We start from the raw sequence: 24,311 nt of genomic DNA, 5'->3' as shown, positions 1-24,311 counted from the left end.
ATGTAAGTCGGATCCATGTAACCCAGGGACTGCCTGTACTTCAGAAATAGACTTGACTTCAAAGCCATAATATATATTACCTATTCTTTAGCGAGTGAATGCTAGCTGTGTTAACTACTGTCAAGAAGCTAACACAGTGTACCAGAGATGTGTGGTTATCAATCCTGTCATCTCAAGTTTGCTTGAACTTTATATGGGGAAGTTCTGAGCTCCAGTCTGGATTACTCTGCTATTTAACATGCACTGCATATTTGAACTATAACCCAATGAAATTATTCTGAAAGAACTTTTGTAATTCAGCAGCGCCCCATTTCTACTATGAATAAAGTTATTGGGTCAGTTTCATCTCTGTATAATAAATCTTAGTTTAATTAATAAGAATTGTCCATAACTGTGTATTTGGGTATGATCTGAATTATTATTGGGATTGGAAGAACTCTGTGTATGATGAATAAGATTTTAAATAATCCTCTCTATATCTGATTTAGCAGTCTGGGAGGGAGCCCTAGGCTAGATTGCTTTAAGGGAAATGTGTTTTTAGCTTCTGGGTAATCAGTAAGATATTGTAGAAGCTTATCAGTTGCTGGCTTGGCAAATCTAATTATCAGAATTATCCTCAGTTTAGGGATCATCTGCCACCTTCTTCAGTGTTTGCCTGATTGAGCCATCTCAGTTTGCCCCCTCCCTGAGTGACCATGGTCACAACCTCACAGATATTATGCATCACTCCTTAACATGTAGTTCTAGCCATTGCTTTTTCTTACTGTGCCTGATTTAGTGCACAACAGCACCAGCAACCCTTCAATCTTCCAAATGCATATCCAAAAGGAATTCTGCACCCGTGAGTCAGTAAGTGAATCTTTGGTGCTGTCAGGGTGGTCAAATGAAATGATTCATGGGCCAAGGAAGCAAGTAGTAGGCTAGGTGCCTCAGAATCATTATTGTATTTCAATGTGGCCAATAGTCATCCTACAGTTGAGGAAAAATATCCCTGCTTTCAGCTTTTCAAAAAAGCCCCTCTGTCCATAAAGATGTAAATATCATGCACCTTCCCCAACCAGCCCACATAGGGATATCAGTGAAGCACCCCAAATGATCCACTAGCACCTTGCATAATCATAGAAATGTACCCCTTTCTATTGATGTTTTCACTAGCAAGGTAAACTGGTGCCAGAATATGGATATGTGCACTGTAAATTGCCCCTTTGCAGTTTGAGAGCCCATTGCTGTAAATCCATCCTATTTCTCATACATTAACAAGAACAGTCCTGTGAGCAGAAACACATAGGCTATGTCTACACTACAGAGTTTTTATGGAAAAATAGCAGTTTTTCTGCAAAAACTCGCTGAGCGTCCACACCTCAAGCGCATTTTTGCACAAGTAAATTGAAAGATCAGAGGGTTTTTGCACAATTGGTAATACTCATTCTATGAGGAAGAACGCCTTTTTGTGCAAGAGCTCTTGTGCACAAAGACATGTGTAGATGGGGAAGAAAGGTTTTTTTTGAGCAAGAAGAGGGAAGAGGGAAAAGCACAGGTGCCCTGATGGCCATTCTGTCCATTGCAATCACTGCTTACTTGCAAGAGAGCATTCAGGCAGTCTGGATACTCTCTTTTGCAAAAGCACATCACTTTTTCGATGCGCTTTTGCCGTGTGGATGCTCTATTGTGCAAGAAGTTTTTGGCGGAAGATCTCTTCTGACAAAAACTTCTTGCACAAAAAGCCTGCAGTCTAGATATAGCATTAGTTGCCTTATACAGTTGGATGACAACAGCCCCTGCAGCGATTGCCCATAGCTCAATAGCAGTCTGGTATTGTAAGCATTGAAAACATGACCACCACGTGCCTGCCCTGGTGATTGGGTGAACTCAGCACTCACAGATTCAGGTATATGATATTTCACATTAGATGGTTCTGCAGCCACCATTCATCATCCCAAATTCAATGCAATACCACAAATCAGTGTTCATTTCCCAGTGCTAGACATGGCAAGTCACCCACTGGAGGGCCCTGAGACCACCAGCTGCAATCTGGTGAGTTTTTTTTCTTGCTATGTCCATCATGCTTAAACATCTGCACAGCTTTCTTATTATAATCCTAGGTGTAGTAGTATTTGTTCAAGCTCTACAAATATAGGAGACTCGTGTATCTCAGATTAGCAATTCTCATTAGAGCTGTGCTATGTTCTGCAGGGTTCAAGTTTCTGTCAAAGATGGTGGAAACCAAAAAGCACGGTGTGGGACTATGTACCTTATACAAAAAAGACATGAGAATTATGGGATGTGGAAAATAATAGGATGGAGAAGGTGGGATGGTGGGAACTTGACACTTAGGTCCCAGAAATCTCTGGGTGAATTGCTGGTTCACAAAACACTGCAAAATTGTTCCATAAGACACTGAGCCAGATAGGGACACAGAGCACACTGGGATACCTATCCATGATGCACCACATTTTACATTGACAACTATTCCTGGTATGTAAACCGGCACTGATGCAAACACCAAGCGTGCACACAGTAGACTGACATAAAAACTTTGATGGAACCATCATAACTTGTTTTGAACACATTTTATATTGTAGACATAGCTTACATTTGCAGTGGCTTATCGTGGTTAAAGAAATATAGGAACACTTAAAAATATTTTTAATAGTATGACAAGTCTTACCCAGGCTGCAAGCATTACCAAAGAATTGACAAACTCATAGTTGAAGACCAGACTAGTTGACATATTTGTTAGTTTTGATAAAAATAAGCATTAGCCTTCTAAGAAAATATTTATTGTTCATATATTATGAAATCCTCTTAAGTTGCTGTGTGCATTTATCTCACTTAGTGTCTATTTCATGCTGCCAGTTTCATCTGGCTTGCAGTGTTGCAGAACCTCCTGGTTTTGCACTTAATCCCAGCCACCAGTCCTCAGCCAGGCTGCCTTTGAACCCCTTCCTGGGAAGCTGCTGCCAGACCCCTGCCTCGTGAACTGCTCCCATCCCCACTCTGCTCCCAGCTTCAGCCCTTTTATCTATACTCATGTCACCACCTTCCTCCTCCCCTGCTCCAAGCCATAGTTTTGGCCCCCGCTCTGGTAACAGGGAGCATAAACAAATTTATAGTGGGGTGCTAGTCCGCCAGTTAAAACATTTGGTGACCAATGTCATTAAACAGCACCACTCTAGCACCTCATTCCCATGGGATTGGAGCTACTGTGTTTGCCCCTCTGTGAGGTGAAGCCTCACAACCCATCTGGCAGGTAAGTTGCCTGCAATTCTTTTTTTCCTGTGGGTCAATGGCCCGTGACAGAAAAAAGGTTCCTCAGCCTGTGATATAGAATAAAAACGAGACCTCTGTACAGTATTTCTGAACATGGAGCAAAAAAGAAATAGACCCCATCTTGACTATAAGCCAAGTGGTTAAGGCCCTAGACTTGGACACAACTGACCAGTACATCATAACTGGGGGTTAGGTTAGTCTCTGTCTGCTCTCCCCATTCTGTATCCAAGAAATCTTCCTTGATGAAATTTAGTCAGAACAGATGTGTTTCCGCGAAACATGTTGATTTAAAAAAAAAAGTTTAAGTGAAAATAATTTTCACCTTATATTTTGCTACTGATCAATTGGTCTCAAATCATAAGTTTAACAATAATATAATTAAGATTAGATTTACTGAAGATTCAACTCATACACTGAGGAAGCCAAAAGGGAACAATCAAAAACACAACCTTCCCATACTTAATAGATTGGTACTGCTACTGAGAATTATATCTTTTCCACTCTGAGAGTTTGATGCCTCAATCTGTGATGGAATGTTGTTTAATTATGTATTTTGCTATGCATAACAAATGTAAATTACATACCTCATTATTCATAATTATATTAATATATGTATTTTTCTCTCTTTAGGATTCTAAGACCTTCTTTTGAGTCATCATAATCTTTTGGTGGAAAACAAGTATGTGTGAGTAATAAATCAGTAATACTGATTCTATAGTTTGAAATATATTAAAATGGCAAGATTTCAATAGCAAATGTTATATCTGACTATGCAGAATGAAGAGGATTGCAAACTGCGTAAATATATATCCAAAAACCTAAACCATACTACCTATTCTTATTATCTTAATATCCTACTTTTCCAGCTTTTACCTTGATATCCCTCAGTGTAAGATTCCTTCACTTCACGAATACCTAATGAGCGCCATCTAACTAAATCTAAGAAGAACTATTCCCAGATACTCCTTCTGCATTCATTCTCTCTCAGCTTCCATAGACAAAGAGGTCTCCCTCCTACATTATACCCTTTCTTATCTCTTCCACTTGTTCACATTCCTTGAGCAATATTTTCTCATAGCTCTCTCACACACACTTTATCTTGTCCCATGTCACGTTGTTAATTGCCCCAAGTACCTCTTAGCACATTTTATCCAGTTAACATGGATAGCTGCCACTCTGATAATAGGACATCCAGAGGCAGGCCATCATCTAAAAACACAACTGTAACATGACCTCTGCATTTGTATTCCTAGCCAGTGACCTCCCCCTTGTGCTGTTCTTTGCCTTAAAGCAATGACAACTGATATTTCACAATTACTTTGTTTGAAGTATTACATAAACCAAAATCAGGGTCTGCTGTAAATTGCCACCATTTGATTTGCCCCATACACTCCAAAATCATGCCCTACAAAAAGTTGGATGAGCTTTGGACCCTGCAGCCAAACATCACATCCTTATACAACTGGGACAACTCCACCTGGACCGCACTTTTCTACAGAGCTGTACAACTCTACTGTCATTTCCAACACCTAGCTCGGCCATCTTTGAGTCATCTAGTTTTCCTCTCCTTCTTCCTCTACAACCAGTCTCTGAAAACCTTAGCACTAAAGTTCAACCTTTTTTATTGCTACTATTAAAAGCTTGTCCACATGGCTGGATTCTCCACCTTGATTAGTGAAATGGCCCTGCACATTACCTCTCTCCTTCCACTCTGTCCAGAATATATGGGACCTGTTATGTAGTGGCATCTAAGTGTATTCTAAGTTGTTCACAGTAACAAAATAATACCCTGCCAGTTACATAACATTGATTGGGAAAGTCCACAAAAGCTTAAGACAAATGCATTCTGAAATATTAAGATAAATGAACAGTAGGAATGGATCTTCAAGATTCCTGGTGAAGTCAGAGGTTTGCATAATGAAATGATTCATTTTAAGAGGATGAGGTTGCCACCCCTCCTTGGTGGGAATGGTATCATTAAATGTACAGTGGGGCAGATGGACAGAAAGAAATTAGGTTTATTCTTGTGGCTGCCACACCTGCCTCCTGGTATTCCAGGGTCTTCCATGTTAACTCTGGGGTCCCTCCCTCTTTATGTGGGAAAAGGTATCCTAGCTAGACTAAGTCAGAGAAAGGGAACAAGAAATTTCTTGAACAGCAGTTATGGTTTTAGGGTTGCCAACCTCCTGAATAATCCAGGAGTTAAAAATCAATCTTTAAAGATGTCAGATAATGAAACTTCCGGGAATATGTTGCACCAAAATTGGTAATCCAACATGGCTTGCAATATATTTAAACAATGAGTAGACATGCAGCACCTTAGGGACTAACAAAAAAGGTAAATGGTACCATCTAATTTTTTTGTAAGTCCCTAAGGTGCAGCATGACTATTCATTGTTTAAGTTTTTTTCAGGTATAGACTCACATGGTTACCCCTCTGAAATGGTTTGCAATGTTAGACAGAAATGAAAGAATGTATAGAAGGTCATCCAAATTATATTCTAGTATTAGCGCTGGTTCTAAAATGATCCCACTTCATATTTCAAGCAGTTTCATGACATTTACTAGTTTATGAAAATCTTTAAACCTGGAAGGAACCATTATGATCATCTAGTCCATCCTCCTGCATAGCAAAGCCCCTAAAATTGGATCCAGTTATTCTTGTACCAGCTTCTATTTGATCTAGTCCCACCCACCTTTTAGAAAGACACCCAGTTTAGATTTGCTCACCATATTCCTGGGATAGCCAGAAGAACTGGGATAGTACTTTAGAAGGTTAGACATTTTCAAGGATGCCCAGTAACAAGACTTGTCTTGTTTTGACCTTGAACATGCTGAAAGGACTATCACACGATTTACAATGACTATTAGATTTTTAGCAGTTTCTAAGCAGGATCTGCTTAACTAACTTTGCTGTGGCAGATCTTTTTATTTTAGTGAAATTTTATGCAAAAGAGCATTTTACAGAAACTGATTTAGTGTTCTCAATGCATTTTTATAGTCAAATTTAATTAAAAAAGCTTTTTCATAGTATCAAATATTGTCCCAAGCAGAGACTACATTTAATACATATATTTATTATTTTGCTTAATGAAAGCAATGTTTAAAGACTGTAGGTAATCCCATTACACTATTCTCCAATTATACAATCCTGTTCTTCTAACTCTCCTGCAAACAGGCAGCTACTTCACCTCAGTTTTCCAATTATGTACATTAAGGCCTTCTAAAACCACCCTCATTATTACACACAGCATGTTTGGCTCTATCAGTGAAGATGCTGTAATTAGGGAAGAATCAAATGCATTTTCAAGTCCAAGATAATCACAAGAAATGTTAATTATGTCAGTTAAAATAATCTTCCTTCCACTCATCTGATATAATCTATTTCAATGGAGATATCATGGCCAGATTCTGATCTTTGTTATACAACTGAAATGCCACTGGGGGCATGGCTACACTGCAGTGTAATCCCAGGGTTTTTAACCAGGCACAAAGCTAAACTCCTTCCATGTAACACAAATTATGCAAAATCAGAGTTCAGACCCAGAATCCCAGAAATTTCCCCTTGCCTCCAGAGGAGCATGAGGGAAGCTGGGACCCAGAGTTCAAGGTCCGTTGCTTTGCAGAATAGATATAGCCCCACTGCACTTATGCTCTGTAGGCATGTCTACACTATGTGACAGATAGATGCATGTCACGATCAATCTTCTGTGGTTTGATTTAGCGGGTCTAGTGAAGACCCGCTAAATCAAACTCAATGGGCACTCCCATCGGCACTGGTATTCCTACTCCTCATGACAAATAAGGGAAATTAATGGAGGCATTTGCTCCTGTTAGCCTCCCACTCTGTGAACAGTATGGGAACTCAATTTTAGATAAGTTGATTCCAGCTTAATAATTAATGTAGCTGAAGCTGCATATCTTAGTTTGACCTTCCGCTGTAGTATAGATCAGACCTGGGAGTCTACCACAAGTCTCTCACAAGTTCATCAGCTCATTTTGTTTTTCCTCTGAATAGTCAAATTTGGTGGATATTCAATTTTTTCTTCACACTACACCACAAACAAAGGGCTAAAAAGGCTATTTTTTGGGAGGGCTCTAGGAAGTGGTTCAACTCATCCTATATAATATAGTATAGACACTGGAGTCCTATGGCTCAACAATTCCTAACCTGGGATAGGAAACAGTTTATACACTCAAGCCCTATGTTAATAAACCTATAGTCTACTAACTCGAGTTCTACTATTCCCAGATTCATAATTCAGTGTAGAGTTACCCTCAAGGTATGTCTACATTTGAACTGCAAGGTGCAATTCTTAGCTCTCATAGATGTACTTATGCTAGCTGTGCTCAAGCTGATGCCTGAAAACTGAAATACACCTTTCAAGGCCAGTGCAACTGCACTGGCTAGCCACCCTACACATAATCCTGCCTGACCCCCAAAGTACGTGCTCAGATAGCTTCTGTGTTTGTAAACTAAAGCACAGCTAGTGTGAGTATATCTATGGGATCTGGAAGCATGCCCCCCAAGCTCAAATGTAGATGTACCCTGAGATCAGAATTAGGCCTGTGTGTTTGTTTATAGAGCCAAACCTTAACTTTAAAATAGCAACAGCAGAGACAGTTAAACACATTATGTTCCCAGATTTCACCAAAAGCTAGAAAGCCATCATTAAAATATTATATCCTATGGTAAGGACTTCTACAATAAATGAGAAAAACAACACTTAACCCAGTTACTAAACTTCTTTGCTTTTCTATAATTCACATCTCTTTAATGTCTTGAAAAAAAACTGGTAATTTACTCTCAATACTGTTAACCTCAATTGCCATATCATAAAAGTATATTGCAGTTCATAAGACATTTGCAACCTTGAGATGAAAATACTTCTCACTTCAAGGTTTCCAGTTTTTCTGATTTCCCCCCTTCCCAATCGATGCCTGATACTTAATTCCCAGTACAGCTGGGATCACTGTCAAAGACATTTACTTCAATTTTATCTCCAGTCCAGAATGTAATTCTTTCTTTGCCTTTATTAATCAGTTAAAATCTAAATCTTCATTATTAATTTACTAGAAACAATACAGCACCTTGTAAAACATTTATGCAGCAGTAAATGAAGAGCCCACTTTCCAGCAATCACATGGCATGCCTAATTTACTCTACAACTAAATATTTAATTACTAATTGTAGCAAAGCTGAAGGTGCTCTGTTGAAATTAAATCCTTTTCTTAATGACAAAAGGCTTAATTGTATGGTATGCAGTGAGAGTAAATTTCTAAAAGGAGCAGTAAGAAACTCACACACTTGCTTGTTTGCATGTTCTTCCTTACCAGTAAAGCAAAGGACCATGTACTTTGCAACATACAGCATCAATTGTGTAATCTGGCCTGCTTCTTACTGATACCTAAATTTCCCTGAGTAAATTTAACACAAATGAGTTAGAAATGCTATTCTAAATTACTGAGGAAGATAATGCACTTCTTGTGTAGTACAAGAAAAGTGAAGGTTTTCAAGAAAAGATTTAGGCTTAGGGAACGTATGCACATCAAGGAGGACTATAATACAGTGAACTCAGGACCTTCAATTTCACATCCATAGCACTTGCGTGTGCGCACACACACACACATGCTACAGTACAACATTTTGGTGCACACTGTTGTTCACACCTACTTAGTCCAAAATTCAGGGCCATGTAGACATGGCCTTAATTGTCTTTTTAAAAGCAAAGAGGTATTATTGAGAAAGAGTATATCCTTCACTTGCAGTTGGATGGTCTCAATGAAGAAGGTTCCTCCCTCCCCTATCTCTAATTAGGATAATCTTATATTTTAACTGGTATATTTTTATTTAGGCATGTGCAGCACACAATTCTAAGATAAAGCATTTCAGTGCCTACATGACATAAAAAAGGTACTTAAGCACTGTGAAAGTTTACCTACCAGTAAGGTCTCTCTCCAACAAACAAGCAGCCACTTGTTAGATATCACATTTAACAATTTTTTCCTCTCCTTTGAATAAGATGAATGCCTCAGAACTCCTGGGGTATGAAACAAGTAAGGCAAACATATGCACCAAACAGAATGGTAAGAAAGTAAGAACTGACTCAAAATTTCTAGGTGAATATATTCTATGCTAGAAAAAATAAATAAATCGGTAGTTAGATGTTTATTTTTAAGTTTATCCTTTCTTAAAGGTCTCACTGACCCTGTTTGTAGGGCTCTGGGAAGAGAATGAAGAAAGCAACTTTCACATGTATGACCAGAGGAAAAAATAGAGAAAACAAAAAAAAAATGCAGTTTGAACATTAAGAAAATATAGGTGGATCTGACCAGATTATCATCTTAAGGAAAATAATAGAAGACTTACATCAGTTTGCAAAAGTAGACTGGGAAACATTCATGCCATTCAAAGGGGAAAAAAGGAGATTTACAGAGAACATATAAACCTTATCAATAATTTCTGTTCTCTTTGAAGTATTTCTCCAAAGTACAGTGAAAAGCAAAAAGCATTATTATCAGATGTGTGTTATTTAACAAATATTAACTTTATAGCAACCCCCACTATTATGAAAAAAGAGAAATCCAGTCCAGCCCTCAAGAAGCTAACAATTTAAAACAGGAGTTTTCAGACTTTGGGTCGCGGCTTGAAAGGGTGAGCAGCTAGCTGGCTAAGAGACACTTTGTTTATCTAACCATCCACAGGCATTGCTGCTCACAGCTTCCCATGGCTGCAGTACAACATTCCTGGCCAATGGGAGCTGCGGGAAGTGGAGGCCCATTCCGCACAGCTTTCCACAGCTCCCATTGGCTGAGAACAGTGTACCGCAGCCACTGGGAGCTGCAAGCAGCCCTGTCTGCAGATGCTCAGGTAAACAAAGCATCTCGCAGCCACCTAGGAACTTACTCTCACAAGCCATGATCCAATGTTTGAAAACCCCTGATCTAGAAAAAGAGTGTAAAGTACAGGCCAAAAATATTAGTATAACGCACACTCCTACTGGGTGTCATGTACTGTCCCATGTAGTGGCACTTATGCAATTTACACAGAGACAGAGACAGAGACAGAGACAGAGACAGATAATGAATGAATGAATGAATGAATTTGTTCCACGGCCTTAAATGAGATCCAGGAGGCTTTTAGCTCAAACTATAGAGGCTCATGCACTAACCTCCAGAGGTACCAGGTTCGGTTCCGTCTGTCAGTATTGCATTGCACAAAATTTAGCATCTGAATCCCATCATGTCTTCATTAGCCTATTTCAAGAAATTTTCTTGAGCAGATTTTCCTTAGCTTTAGAGAGAGAGAGACAATTTTTATGATTTCAGTGCAAAACAACATCAAAAGGTGTTTGTTCTTTTCTTTTTTCAGATCTCTGCTTTTCAATTAGAGTCATTCTAATGATATAACCTTGTTCCATCTTCTAAGCACCTATAAAAGTAGTAGTGTTTCAAGCTTAAAATGTTTTACATATGGGAACACTGCGACTAGGAACTTTCTTTAATTTATGTCCAAATCAGTGTATTGCATAACAAAAACAAAATTCCAACTTGGGGGAGGGGGATTATTTTACATCCTGGCTGGTTCATAATATAGGAGAACCAGTGAATGAAAGGTAGATTTCATTGCTGTGTACTAGCTGGCTGAAGTACTGGTACTGAAGCATAGAAATTTATCTCATGCAGTTCAGCTGTTCAAATTCAGCTCTAGATAATGACAAAGTGCTGGATCACGAGTAAGAACCATGGTCATAGACCAATTGATACTGTGCTGGTGTCCACTTCACATAATCAGCTACCTGATGTAACATTACAGTAGAATGGCAGAATTACGAACACCTCAGGAAAGGAGGTTCATAACTCTGAACAAAACGTTATGGTTGTTCTGACCACTGACTTAATATAGCTTTGAAACTTTCTCATGCAGAAGTAAAATGCTGCTTTTATCCATCTTTAAGGAAACAAGCACAAAAATAGTTTCCTTCCCTTGACAAATCTTTTTAAATGGTCTTTTTATTTTCATAGTAGTTTAACACGGTAGGCTACTGTATTTGCTTCTCCCCTCTCCCAGCTGCCTGTTTGCATAGTTCGGGTTTCAAATGAGGCATGTGGTTGACGGGTCAGTTCATAACGCTGATGTTCACAACTCTGAGGTTCTACTGTATCTGACATCCTCATTGGTAGTCTCAGAAGAGGAGCCAAGGACTACACATGCTCTGAAGACTATTTTCCCTCTGCCTAGACGTGATCACTCCAGAACAAGGTTGAGACCCAAACAACTGAGGGGGAGATGGGAGCTAGCACAGCGGTTTCTTCAGTTACACGTGACATGTTGTAAAGCCACAGAGGTGTCAAGCTCACATTTCACATGAACACTTAGGACTGGTGTTCACTAGGAAACATGGTTTATTACCACATTAGCTAAATCCTAGGCTTCTCACAATATTTATTTAGAAAGGCTAATGTGTTTAGGGAACGACATCGGTCTTGTCTTGACTAGGATTTTGGCTTATTTTAGTTTGTACGTGGCAGGGGAACACCTTTACCCTACTTCCTCAAGTACAACTGCATCATTAAAGAAACAATGTGCCTGCATTTTAATAAAAAGTTTCCTACAGAGAATCACTGAGATCACAATAATCCCAATTTTCATTTTCAGGAAGTCCTTTTTATACCTCTCTGCAGCATGAAGATATCTCAGATTAGGTGCAAAACACATTTACACCGACTCCAATCAGGGTGGTGTAAAAGGGTGTTTGTATAAATGAGAATCAGGCCTAATATAATTAATTTTAAAACTACAGCTAGAATTCTGATATCAGTTACTCAGAAGGCTCTGACTCCATTAGACAGTGTTCCTTGTCAACATATTAACCTGATCCAGATCTTGAATTCATATTAGAGGTGCCAAGTGTAATAAAAATCCCAAGTCGAACACGTATTTTATTATGCTATATTTTGCATTGCTTAATGAAGACACAAAAGAAACAACTGAGGCCAAAGATATTCACACTTGTACATTGCACAAGCCATTTTCATAGTGCACTTGCAAATTGCAGAAATTTGCAAAGAAAAAACCCAAATTTTAATAGATAATGGGACACATTTGAAATAAACATTATATTCACAATGCTACACACTGGTATATTTAACTGTCAACCAAGAAGAGAAAAATATTATTAAATTTCAAATACAGTTCATTATATTATACTTTAGATGGTGAAAACCATTAAAAAAGTTATTTATAGAATACAAAGAGAAAATTATTTTTTCTTCCTTTTACAAAAACAGTCTCCTGTTGTTGGTGATAATCAAGCTGGTTATTCATTAGAAATAGATCCAGACTGACTCTATTCAAGTCACAGCATGAGCACCCAAAGTAGCAATTAATATAGGAATTGGCGTGGAAGTTGTTTTTCCAAATGCCATCCTGCTTCTTTTTGTTTTGTTTTTATATGACCAAAGGGAAAGCTAAGTGGAAAAAATTACATCTACTGTTTTTGAAAGGTGAAGAACACCAAGCTATTTTTCAATATCTCAAGGTAGTGATTATAAATTAAAAAGCAGGATTGTATATTATATGCAAATATGAGTTTTCAGAGCAGTCTTGGTGGCACACAGTGATAATGCAATGTATTACTACATGATACACCCAGCTAGAGTCGATTGCCAAAGGTAGTCCCCTAGACCAATTGGAGAAGGGCAGAGGTAGAGCTACAGTCCATTGCAAGGATGAGCCAGTAGCTGTTTAACAGAAATCTCTTTAGCCAATGAAGGAGAAATACAGATTGACTTTAACAAGAATCCCTTCTACTTCCCCTTAGTTGAGAGGACAGTGGCTTAGGGTTGCCAGATGGTTTAACAAAAAATACCAAACAGCCCCTCCCTCCAAAAAAAAAATACTGGGAAAAAAATCTGTTGACGAAAAAAAAGGGGGGAGACCAAAGTTGTTGAGCAAAAAAAGAAAAAGGGTGCTGCACCTTTAAATGGCCCCACACTCAGCGCCCCCCATCCCAATGCACTCACCCCTCCTCCTGAGCCAGGCATCCCCAGTGCTAGGAGTGGCCCACCCTAATCAAATCCTCCCTCCTCTCCCCCACAGAGCCAGACACTGGAGGAACAGGATGGCCGGGTAAGGAAATCTTACTTTTAAAGTTGCCCAGCCAGGCTGCCTTGGCTTGGAGTGTATAGAGGGAGGCATCATGTGGCCAGCTCCTGGGTCTCTGCTCAAAGCATCACGTGGGCCAGAGCAGCATGTGCTACGCTCCCACCCCAGCCTGGCTCCCCCCTAGCGTGGCACCCAGGGACAAGTGCCTCTTCCTTCCCCCCCTTCGCTACACCTCTGCTGCGCTCCTGCCGCTGGGCTTCTGTCCGAGGGAAACAGGAAATACCGGACATTTCACATGTCCAGTATTTTCTGGGTCTTTTACTGGACAGAGGCCACAAATACCGGACTGTCTGGGCCAATACTGGACACCTGGCAATCCTACAGTCACTATGAAGGGGAGTGCCTTGCAGGCTGAAACAGAGCAATACATGGAGGAACCCACTTGGGGAGGCATGTGCGCGCGCACCAAAACTCTTCAGAAAAAGTTAAAATTACAAGGGGAATAAAGGATTGCAGGGGATTAACTTCAAGACACGGATGCCTAATACAGCTATTTATGATTCTCTCAATTGGATTCATTCAATATTATGACTATAACATACCTCTACCTAAGAGAGGTCTCCTACCAATATGCATTAGTAATCAATATACAGTCTTATAAACAATTACAGTCCCCCTGCCCCCAAGTCCACAAATTTACTTGCCATATGGATCTGAATTAAATCTCAATACACACAAAAAACCTTTATAATTAAGGACAATTTACCACAACACCTACCCACAGGTCTGAATCAAAGGTAAGTCCCTCACTAATACTGTTGGGCTACGTCTACACTGGCCCCTTTTCCAGAAGGGGCATGTAAATTTCACCAGTCGTCATAGGGAAATCCGCGGGGGATTTAAATATCCCCCGCGGCATTTAAATAAAAATGTCCGCCGCTTTTTTCCGGCTTTTAAAAAAGCCGGAAAAGAGCGTCTACACTGGCCCCGATCCTCCGGAAAAAATGCCCTTTTCCGGAGGGTCTTATTCCTACTTTGAAGTAGGAAAAGGGCACTTTTTCCGGAGGATCGGGGCCAGTGTAGACGCTCTTTTCCGGCTTTTTTAAAAGCCGGAAAAAAGCGGCGGACATTTTTATTTAAATGTCGCGGGGGATATTTAAATCCCCCGCGGATTTCCCTACGACGACTGGTGAAATTTACATGCCCCTTCCGGAAAAGGGGCCAGTGTAGACGAGCCCTTGTGGTTAGTATAAGGCATACCAAGGAGTGAACACACAGGTTTTAACACTCTTTTCAAATGGAGAATTAAGAGTACAAATCTTTTAGCATGGAGATGGGAGCATCTTTCCAAATCCATAAAATACAATGCATGCAACACATTCTAAAGTTTCTTCCAGTGGAATATGATAAAGTTATTATTTGACATTCTAAAGGTGACATGAATCAGTATGTCAATTCTCCCCTCCCCAAACACCAGGTGATCAGTCACGAATGAGTTACAGTATGTTCCCTAGTTTGCTATGGAAAAGTACAACTTTATTCTTCTTTACCTTGTGCTGGGCTTGTGGACACTAACCAAGATAACCTTTAGTAAGGAGGTTTTTAAAACAGGGAGGTGGATTTGTAATAGGAATAAAATGTTATATAGAAAGTTCACTGCAGCAAAGTAAAAGATGTGTTTCATCTTTAACACAAAGTTCTAAAGAAAGGCACTGGTAGTGTCTGGGTTCTATTGCTCCTTTGGAACCCAAGTGAAATCAGTTGGTCAAAAAAATATTTCCCCATCCTCCAAAGATTTTTTCTCTTTTTCTGCAAAATTTTTCACAAAAACTAGAGCAAAAGAGAGAGAGAGAGAGAGAGAGAGAGAGAGAGAGAGAGAGAGAGAACTATATAACAGCCAACAGTTAGGGCACTCACCTGGGATGTAAGAAACCCAGTTTTAAATTCCTGATTTAAATGAGGCTTGTGCAACCTTTCCTGGCCCCTCTCTGGTTTTGAATAGAAATTCCATCCTGGACCCAAGAAACAATTCCTGACAAAGCTGTCCTTGGATGCAGCAACTTTGAAAGAAAATTTGGGAGTGTTACACTCTGGCCAAAAGGTCTAATCCAATCTTTGGATGCAGAAATAGGGTATTGTTGTGACCTCTGTTGTAATACTGTGTTCATTTCTGGTGCCCATTATTCAAGAAGGATGTTGATAAATAGGAAAGGTTCATAGCAGAGCCCTAAGCATCATTAAAGGATTAGAAAAGATGTGTTATAGGGATTTTCTCAATACATTTAGTTTACCAAAAAGAGAATGCTTAGGTGTGACTTGATTACAGTGCAAGTGCCTACACGGTGAACAAGTATTTAATAAGAGTTCTTCTATCTAGCAGAGAAAGGTATAACAATACAATAGTTGGAAGCTGAAGTTAGACAAATTCAGAGACAATTTGTAAATTGAGAATGAATACTAAGATAGACTATTTTAAAGGGCATTATTTGGGGAACTGCTCTGGACTATGTAATACATAAAGTCAAATTACATAATCACAATGGTCCTTTCTCGCCTTGGAATCCACGAATTGCTGTTTAGTCATACTACAGATTGTATTCTATAAACATTTGCAAAGACTGCCCATGTACTTTTCTAGAAGTTCATTAATTAAACATTCCAGCTTTGTCAACCTTTTTTAAGGAAACATTTTTCTGTCTGTTTTTAAATACCTACATGTTTTATTTTTGTACCCAAACCTTAAGCTCCAAAAAGAGCAAAAGTAGTGCCAATACCGAATACATCATCATATTTCAATATCAACTGTCTGAAAACCATGGAAGTGACCAAGAAGGCACTCATTGCTCAAGGATCAGGTCCTAAGTCCCTTTCTTAAAACTAGAGCTGTTGATTAATCACAATTAACTCAAGCCATTAAAACAAAAAAATTAACTAGTTTTTACAAAAAATAGTGGCGATGAATTGCGGTTTTTAATTGTGCTGGTAAACGACAGAATACCAATTTAAATTTTTAATTAATATTTTGATAGTTTTAGAACATAAGAACATATGAATGGCCATACTGGGTCAAACCAAAGGTCCATCTAGCTCAGTATCCTGTCTGCTGACAATGGCCAATACCAGATGCCCCAGAGGGAGAGAACACAACAAGTAATCCTCACATGATCCCTCTCCTATCATCCATTTCCAGATAAACAGAGGCTAGGGACACCACTCCTACCCATCCTAGCTAATAGCCATTGATGGACCTAACCTCCATTAATCTATCTAGCTTTTTTGAACCCTGTTAAAGTCCTAGCCTTCACCACATCCTCTGGAAAGGAGTTCCCACAGGTTGACAGTGCGCTGAGTGAAGAAAAACTGTATTTTGTTTGTTTTAAACCTGCTACCTATTAATTTCATTTGGTGACAACTAATTCTTATATTGTAGAAATAAGTAAATAACTTTTCCTTATTCACTTTTTCCACACCTTTTCTTGATTTTATAGACCTCTATTAAACCGCCCCTTAGTCTCCTCTTTTCTAAGCTGAAAAGTCCAAGTCTTTTTCATCTCTCTTCATATGGAATCCATTCCAAACCCCTAATCATTTTTGTTGCCCTTCCCTGAACCTTTTCAATGCCAATATATCTTTTTTGAGATGAGGCGACCACAGCTGTATGCAGTACTCAAGATATGGGGTTGCCATGGTTTTATATAGAGACAATAACATGTTCTCTGTCTTATTCTCTATTCCTTTTTTAATTACTCCTAACATTCTATTTGCTTTTTTGACTGCCACTGCAGTCTCTTTTTTCTTTCATGCCGCTTTGCCTGGTGAGGGTTGTGGCAGCATAGAGGCTAGGGAGGACCAGACCTCCTTTTCCTCCAGAACAGGTTCCAGCTCCTCAGGGGGTATTCCCCAGCATTCCCAGGCCAACCAGCACACATAATCCCCTACAGTATGTGTCCTGGGCTAGCCTCAGTGCCTCCTCCCAGTGGAATGTGCCCGGCCAAATTCCAAAGGAAGCATTCTTATCAGGTACCCAAACAAGCTCAGCTGGTTCCTCTCAATCCAGAAAGTAGTGGCTCTACTCCAAGGTGCTCCTAGATTGCAGAGTCCTTTCACCCTGTCTCTTTGTACACCCAGCTACCCTGCAGAGAAACCACATTTCCGCTTCTTGTACCAGCAGTCTCTTCTTTTTGGTCATTACCCAAAGTTCACGACCATAGTTCAGAATGCAGATGTACATCAACCAATAAACCGAGATCTTCATCCAGGAATTCAGCTACTGCTTCACCGGCATGGACTATGCACATACATCACTTCCACATCAATCCACTAAATCGATCTCATGCTTCTGCTTACCATTTGCAAACAAGATCCCTACATACTCGATCACTAAGGGAAGCTTTTCCCCACCCCAACCACTGCCCAAATCTGGAGAGAGCATCCCACTTTCTTCCAAGAAAGGAGTATGGCCTCCAGTTTGGAGATGCTGATTCTCATTCCAGCTGCTTCACACTTGGCAGCAAAAAATTTTCACACTTGGCAGCAAAAATTGAAATATATTTGATGTAGAAAAATTACAGTATAGAATACAAAGCGTGAAATGCTTACTCTATATATTCGTAATAAAATAATATATACTATAAAAAAGATAATGAAATAGTATTTTTCAAATAATCTAAAAAATACTGCAGTGCAACCTTCTTCGTGAAAGTACAATTTACAAATAGAGTTTTTTATGTAACCTAAGAACAATACAAAACTTTAGCGTATATAAGACCACTTAGTCTTTCCTGTTGTTCAATCAATTGCTAAGACAGACAAGTTTGTTTATCTTTACAGGAGATAGTGCTGCTCACTTCTTATCTTTATATGAGTCAGATATACTAAATATTCATATACCCCTTCATGCTTTAACCACTTTTCCAGAGGACATGCTTCCATATTGAATTTAAATTGATCTTCTATTATTGTTTAACAGTGTGATCACAAAGGAGATTAACCATGGCTATTTTTTAATCTTGCAAATAATTCCAATTTTTTAACAACCCTACTTAAAACTCTTTAGTTCAACGAGAATTTGTAATGTTCAGAATTTGAATATACTTCATTTTCACTTATACTCTCTCTCTACTTAACAAGCAGCGGTTATCTTCATTTTAATTCTTCAATTCTAAATCTGATACTATTTACATTTGATAGATATTTATAAAGGAAAACTCTGCTGTGTCTTTGTGATATTATGAAGCATTCTCATGAAATGGCTCATTTCATGCCTATAGGAGAATAATTGATTTTTTTTTTTTTTTTTTTTTTTTTGGTTTTGTGGCTGAACTGAAAAACTAGAAAAATGTCTAACTGTTTTTTTTTTTTGGCTTTTTCCTCACCAAAATGAAGATCTCACAAAAATTAAATCGTGTCAATTTGAAATTTTAAATTAACATACATTTGTGTCAATATTTAATTTCTAAAATGTTATTGTGAAACAATGTTTTCTTTTTAAATTGTCATTCTGAAATGAAATATTGGCATCTTGCATTTTGAAAATGCTGAAATCAAATGTTTCAACATTTAAGTTCATGGATTTTTTAAGAAGTTTTTCCCCCAAAGTACCATTTTAAGCAAATTTACTTCAATTATTACTATAATAAAGCATCTCATACAAAGTAATTTTTACAGTATGACAGAGTATCTTCCATTCCACTCTGTGATGATTTTTAGTTTTCCTTCTTAAATCAAATAGATTAATTGCTCAATTACCTAGCTGCACAACTTCCAGTTATTTACAATACTAATTTTTACAGCTTAACCACAGGAAGTTAATATCTCTTGATTCCTCGCCCTCCCTTGATTGCAGGTTAATGAAAAAAATTCAAAGTATCAATCAAAGGGCTCGTCTATATGGCAGGGTATCTATCGGAGTATGATTTCCAAAGTGCACTAATATATTGCACATTAATTAATAGGTCTATGTAGAACCTGTTGATGCACACTGAAGGTTCCTTAATGCACTTTATGTAGTACTGTTTCAAAAAAACTATTTAAAGCGAATCAGCAGGGTCTATAGAACACACTCTGAAAGGACTTCAATTACACAAGTTTCACAGGCAAGAACAATTGTCTTACGTAACCTTTTCTCAGTATTGTTAGTCTTCCTTATCTTTACTACTACAAGTACTGCTTTGATGTTGCTATAGTTATGTAGTATCAAGAAGTCCTATTTAGCATTGGGTTCCCACTGTGCAAGGTGCAGTTCATACATAAAACTCAGTCCATATCCAAAAGAGTTTACAGACAAAAAAAAAATACATTCAAGCAATACAATTTTGCAAAATTCCTCTCTGTATTGAAGAGAAAATTAGAACCTTTTTAAGGGTCAGTACCAGAGGTAGACAAGGACAATCCCCATTTTTACTTACAGGGAAATGGAGATTCAGAGGGGTTAAGCCTAACATCTGAAATTTATGGCAGAGACAGATACAGAGCTTGATTCTACCAGTTTTTACGGTCTGGACTTAAATTACAAAACAATTTTCTTTTTTCTGCATACTTTTTTGAACTGCCCACTGCTAAAAGTATAGCTAATTTAAATCATGCACTCACACAGCAAAATATAAACTCCACTTTCAGGTAAATATTTTAACAAGGCAAAACAAGGTAATAATTGCATTGATTATTCAACTAAGCAATATCAATAATATAAACCTTACCAAAAAAAGTTACTTTTTTTTCATTTACTTACTGTCAACCAAGTTTTCAATTTTTTTTCCTGCTACCCAATTACTGGACTGCAGATGTCAGTGTTTATCAGTTTCCTATCATAAGTAGCACTCAAGAGGAAACCCTACATGCCATACTAGAGCATGGATTTCCTCTTGCCACTGGTACATCATAGTGATTTATGAAAGGAGTTCCAAATCACTGAAATCACTGTATATGGAACGAAGCCTGAAGGATGAGTCCTAGCCATGTCAATAATTCCCTCTTGCCCTGCAAAAAAAAATCTGAGCACAAACATGGTTCTAAATTTTGGTTCTTACAAAACTCCCCTAAAGAATGACCTATTGGCACACTGGACCAAAGCTCATGTAACCCCTCAAAATCCTCAATAACAGCTCTTAGATATGAATACTATTGGGCCCAGGAGGAGTCACAAATGCCCAATTCTGGCCTTATAAAACTGAATAGGGATAAACCCAAAAGGTTTCTACAAAAGCTGTTCTATAAATAACTATATTAAAGTTGAATTTTCTTTTAAACTATGTATAGAATTTTATTACAGGAATTCCATTTTCTGTTAAATGCAGATGTACTTTTCCAAAGGGATTCAATAAGATTTTAAAAAATAAACATATGTGCACATAGTTTCATATGATGCCTTCTAGAGCAGCTTTAAAACTTCTGAATGTGTTTCTACCTAATGAATATTTAATCCCTCAGCTACCATTTTGGGGTGGGGGAGAAAAGAGGCTGCCATGGGAGATGTTGGTAGTCAAGGCTTAAGTATTGCTTTATTTCCTCCCTCTCCCTACCACCAACAAAACACACCTAAGCACATGAGCTTATATGGTACCACACACAGTTGCCATAGTGAGATTAACTCCCAAAAATTCCACAGTAAAATGGAATTTATGAGCACTCCCATAACAATGAATAAAAAATAATCACATGGTTTAATTAATTAAGCTGTTTTTTAGATAATTTTCCAGGATGTAAATGTTTACGGTTTGATGTATTATAGCTTTAGGGCTGCGCATTTTTGTCACCTGGAACCTTGGAAAAAGGAGGCAGTCCCTCCCACTAGAATCGTACAAACAGTTTACTTCTGTTTATCACTTGCCCCAGGTAAAGAGCATTTTCAGCTACCAATGAATTCAGATGAAGGAGTGACTCCTGTGCTGGATCTGTGATTGTATCACAAAGAAATGCCAAAGAAATAATAAAGAAGCCTCTTTATGAATTCTTTTACTACAAAGACAAAAGAAACCCAGGGAGCTGCTACATCAGAGTAATGAAGGCAACTTTACAACTGCACAGTTCAATGTTTTCTCCAGTCTAATGCTCAGAGTTCCAATTTTGGTGAAAACATCCCATTTTAAAAATGGTGCCTATCATTCTGTTAATTCAACACAAAGATGGACTACAGATCTTATAAATACTTTCTATAAATCAAAATGGAAGACTTATTCCCACTGCTCCTAATGATAAATTCTAACACATTTTAAGTTTTGTTCTTCAGGAAAAGATGACAGAGGCATCATAGATATAAGGACTTACAGAAAACAGCTGGTTAAACAGTTTCATATTTTATAAAATATAATCTTATGATGGATGTAAAAACACAGCAAGAAATAACGCTAGAAACCAATGACTAATGAATAAGATTTTTGCCATTTAGTTTTAATAGAGCTGCTTTCTTTTTAAATAGGAGCGATCAAAGCTGCAATACATTTCAACAAGTACCACGGAATAAATTCCCCAGGCATTTTAACACTTAATATTACATTCTGATTGGTGCCATATTAGATAAATTTATACAAGCAGCAAAAAAAAAAAACAATGGTTGTTTCAGATTCTAATGTTGAAGTCATAAAAATAATGCAGCACAGCAACAAGTTTACTGGAGTGTTCCCGGAACACGCAAGATACCAGATGTACAGCTGTTTATTTTGCAAAATGAAAGGGCCATAAAGACTTTGGAAATGATTATATCTTCAGCATTTAAACAAACTGACAAGCAAAGAAACATAAATCAGGAATGTTTGCATGAAATCACATAAATAGAGATAGGTCATTTTCAGTTTATTAAAAAACCTAATCACATATACTACAGTATGTAACAGAAAGCTTACATGAGAAGTAAGGCTAATATTCCCACCAAGAACATACCTTCTCTATTTTTGCTTTCCTGGCATTATGCACAAATCTGCGTCCCAGCTTCTTGGCATACCAAATAGAAGCAAACATTGTAGTGATTGTTCAGATTTCAGTCTGGATATGCAGCACAATAAACTTCCACCAGAGCTCAAATACAGGTTGAATGTTTGTAAAGGTCTTACTACTATGCTGTTGCTTTCTCAGATCCTCTCATAGTGGTTTCTGAAAAACCCTGTATGGCCAGTCTGCAGGTGTATTTACATACTGCCAGCAGGAGGTCCAGGGTGAGGCATCTTTGCATCCAGCTCACATCCAGTCTGCTAAGTGCCTGTCTGCAGTTCTTTAGCACTGTCACCACAAAATACATGTATGTCAGTATGAAAGGAAGCTGCAGTAAACTAGTGTAGCAGACAGCTCACCTCCTGCTTCTTGTGTTCTGATATTTAACTCTTTGATTCTTTTTCATTTGCAAGCATGCAATGACAGGGACAACAGTTTAAATGCAAGATACACAGTACCATAGGAAAATCAAAAGGGGTAGGAGTGCTGATAGAATAGGAATGCATAGTCACTATTAGGTGAAGGAACAGGTGTTTTACATGGCCAAATGCAATTAAAATATGAAAGAGAAATGAGTGACTTGATTCACTGATAACAACAATTGTAAGCTATATATATTTCTCTTAGGTTTTTGAGCTGATGAGATAAAAACATCACAGCCATTCAATTCATTTACTAATACCAAATACAGTTTTAAGAGATAGAAGGCTCACTTGAGGATCTTTTCTATGTGAACTCATTCACTATGAAACAAGAAACCAACATTCTTAAATTTCCTCTTCAAGTTCTGCCGTACCTAGTTTGGTTTGCTCCTCTTCCTTTAATCACTAGTTATTTTACATAAGTGGTGAAATGCTTACGAATGTTTATTTTTTACAACTCAACAGCAATCTGCTGCTTTCCTTTTGCCATGTACTTCAGCTTTAACCCTTCAGTTTGCTTGGCCGCTAAATTCTCTGCATTAAGCATTAAGCAGAAATGTATCTTTTTTGGCTGCAGATTTAAGAGTAACAACCAGATGTGCCTCCCAGTCAAATGCAGTCTTCAAGCCATAAACTTAGAGGGTTTCCTTTTGATACTGATTAGCATCCTGGGGAAAATCTTCTTGCTTGCCCTCCTTTTCCCAAGGCTATAGAAGTGTTTAAGTAACAGAACCAGTGATCTTCCACAGTGCAGTAGTAGAAATTGTGAAACCCACACCCTGGAATTACTTCTGCCACACCGTGAGAGTTGGGGTAATTCACGATTAACATTGACTGGCGGATAAGCCCACTACTACATGGATCTTGTTACTACTGTACTCCTTGGAATTAAGGCATAACTGCTTCCCCGGATGTGGATCTATTAAGGCTTCGGGGCCTAAGACTTTGGCAGGGAAAGGACTCCTCCCCATTTTCAGACTCCCAGGCAAAGCCCAGCCTCACCAGCTGCATGCTGGTGTCTAGGATTTGAGTACAGGCAGTCCCCGGGTTACGTACAAGATGGGGACTGTAGGTTTGTTCTTAAGTTGAATCTGTATGTAAGTCGGAACTGGCGTCCAGATTCAGCCGCTGCTGTAACTGACCGCCAGTTCCGACTTACATACAGAATCAACTTAAGAACCCCAAGCATCCCCAAGTCAGCTGCTGCTGAAACTGATCAGCAGCTGATTCCAGGAAGCCCGGGGCAGAGCAACTCTGCCTCGGGCTTCCTGTAGTCAGAGCTGGTCAGTTTCAGCAGCAGCTGACTTGGGGACGCCTGGGGCAGAGCAGCTGGGGTGCTGCCGGGTTGGTCCAGTAGCGCCCAGAGCAGCGCTGCGGGACCAACCGGCAGCGCCCCAGCTGCTCTGCCCCAGGCATCCGGAGAAAAGCCTAGTCTGCTGGCGGGGGAGGGGTGTACTAGCTGCGCCCCCCCCCCCACCCCAGCAGACCAGGAAGATGTGGGCGGAGGACCGAGACGCACCGCGGTCCTGCCGCCTGGGTCCTCCGCGGCTTTGCTCCCTGTCTCCCTGGTCTGCTGGAGACCAGCA

General features: G+C 38.9%; 1 protein-coding gene across 20 annotated transcripts in view; it reads right to left on the bottom strand.

The window, feature by feature from the left end:
- DLG2 (discs large MAGUK scaffold protein 2) overlaps positions 1-24,311 on the bottom strand; it is a 1,555,116-nt gene that overhangs the window by 712,778 nt on the left and 818,027 nt on the right. For 2 of the 20 annotated variants that reach the window (XM_014578101.3, XM_075919437.1), the window contains exon 1: positions 22,256-23,731. The exons of the other annotated variants lie outside the window; for them this stretch is intronic. In XM_014578101.3, the coding sequence (XP_014433587.1) occupies positions 22,256-22,333 (78 nt within the window). In that variant the 5' untranslated portion in view covers positions 22,334-23,731. Of the gene's footprint in view, positions 1-22,255; positions 23,732-24,311 lie in introns of those variants that run through there. 20 annotated transcript variants of the gene reach the window in all.

The sequence above is a fragment of the Pelodiscus sinensis genome, chromosome 1 (genome assembly GCF_049634645.1).
Source record: "Pelodiscus sinensis isolate JC-2024 chromosome 1, ASM4963464v1, whole genome shotgun sequence".
Lineage (NCBI taxonomy): Eukaryota > Metazoa > Chordata > Testudines > Trionychidae > Pelodiscus > Pelodiscus sinensis.
The sequence above is the reverse complement of the archived record's forward strand: the minus strand, read 5'-3'. Positions and strand labels throughout refer to the sequence as shown.